The 1,565-nt window shown below is 31.3% G+C and overlaps 1 protein-coding gene across 1 annotated transcript; it reads left to right on the forward strand.

Annotated features, from left to right (window-relative positions):
* Nucleotides 1-14: 14 nt before the first annotated feature.
* Nucleotides 15-1,556, forward strand: LOC117111260 (the record flags this gene model as incomplete). The annotated part of the gene is made up of 3 exons (XM_033254175.1): nt 15-178; nt 263-528; nt 1,423-1,556. Coding segments are annotated over exons 1-3 (407 nt in total), but the record flags the coding sequence as incomplete, so codon positions are not given.
* Between the last annotated feature and the right edge of the window lie 9 nt (nt 1,557-1,565).

Raw genomic sequence — 1,565 nt, forward strand, 5'->3', positions numbered from 1 at the left:
TCATGGCACTTAAATACTACAATATGTACATATACAATTCAAAAATTCAAGCAGTAATTAGACTGCTCTTTCCACAGATTTAATGAAGAAGAACCATCGACTGATGGAATAGTGTTGACCACTGCTTTTCAAACTACTGATATAAGTAGTGTGTGGAAAGAGGCAGAGGACATGGACGGTATGACAAGAAACAATTTAACTTTAAAATCCTATTCTCATTTGTTTTGACTCAAGCTTTGATGAATTTCTTTATCTTTTATAGAATGTGATCGGATCAAAGGTATATTTGATAATGCATTAGAAAGTAAAGTTGCTGAGAAACTGAAACAAAAAGGAAGCCAAGTAGAGGCAGCTGAACCAGTACAGGCATCAGCAGGAAAGTCAACACCTGTACCTCCACTTGTACACGCCCCTAAAAAATCAAATGTCTTTGTACATGTATTTCAGCGGTTAACTAAAAAAGATGGTCGCAGGAAACCAGTTACCTCCTCTACACCTGTATTGCCATCTGTGCCTGTTCCAGTTGAGGTAGGACATAATATAGTAATAGTATGTGTGTTCAGAGTGTCTTCAACAGATGATCAGATAAATTATTACAACTGTGGGATTTAATGACACGTTTTTAGTAGATTTGCATTATTTCAGCCTTCGTCACTGAGACTCAATGTTTCCCACAGCATGCACTGTTGTTCTTCTGTATATTGCCTTGTAATATATTTCAAGTTAAAATAATTGTGTACACCTCTGTCACTATATACCTCTGGTTAACAATTGATTTGATTTAATTTATTTTAAAATTCTGAACAAAACAATGTACTGTATGTAAACACTCATTTTTTTCTTGAGCCATCAGAGCAATACAGTGTAAACATAATTGTTTTTGCCCCAAAACCTTTACTCAGAAATACAAATATTGTATATCATTGGGGATAGTTTTCCTATTTTATTCATAGTGGGGGACTTCTTTGCAAATTATATGGATGTACACTTTTGCAGTGCTTTCATGCAATAGTATAATAATGCTAAAATATGTTTATTAACCGACTTCATTAAAATATAATACACTATCATTTTTTTATCAGGAAAAAATTATAAAATTTAAATTATTAATATTGCATTATTAAAATTAAAAACCATACAAGTATAATTTGATAATTTGTAAGTAAGAGATTATGGCATTAAAACATTTGGAAAACTAACATTTTTTAATGTTATATCCAACAACTAGCCAATAAAATGTAGCAATTATGTAAGTAAATAATAAATATATTATTTTAATTCAACTAAAGACTAGATGATATATTTCCAAGAATACATAGAATAATAAGGTAATGAATTTCGAAATCATCTTGTTAGTAATGTTTTATAATATTTGAAAATAATTACATTTTGTGTCTTTCTAACATGATTCTTAATTAACAGAGAAAAGTCAGTGACCCAAGTCAAGCACAGCTGCCATCAGAAAGGCAAAAAAGAATAATTGACAGAATGATTGGAAATGCCTCTGCATCAACTAGTAATGAGGACATGACTTACATTTGGGACTTTGCTGGCCAGCAGCTCTA

This window comes from Anneissia japonica, unplaced genomic scaffold, assembly GCF_011630105.1.
Source record: "Anneissia japonica isolate Jap-2015-1 unplaced genomic scaffold, ASM1163010v1 scaffold62195_len1579_cov119, whole genome shotgun sequence".
Lineage (NCBI taxonomy): Eukaryota > Metazoa > Echinodermata > Crinoidea > Comatulida > Comatulidae > Anneissia > Anneissia japonica.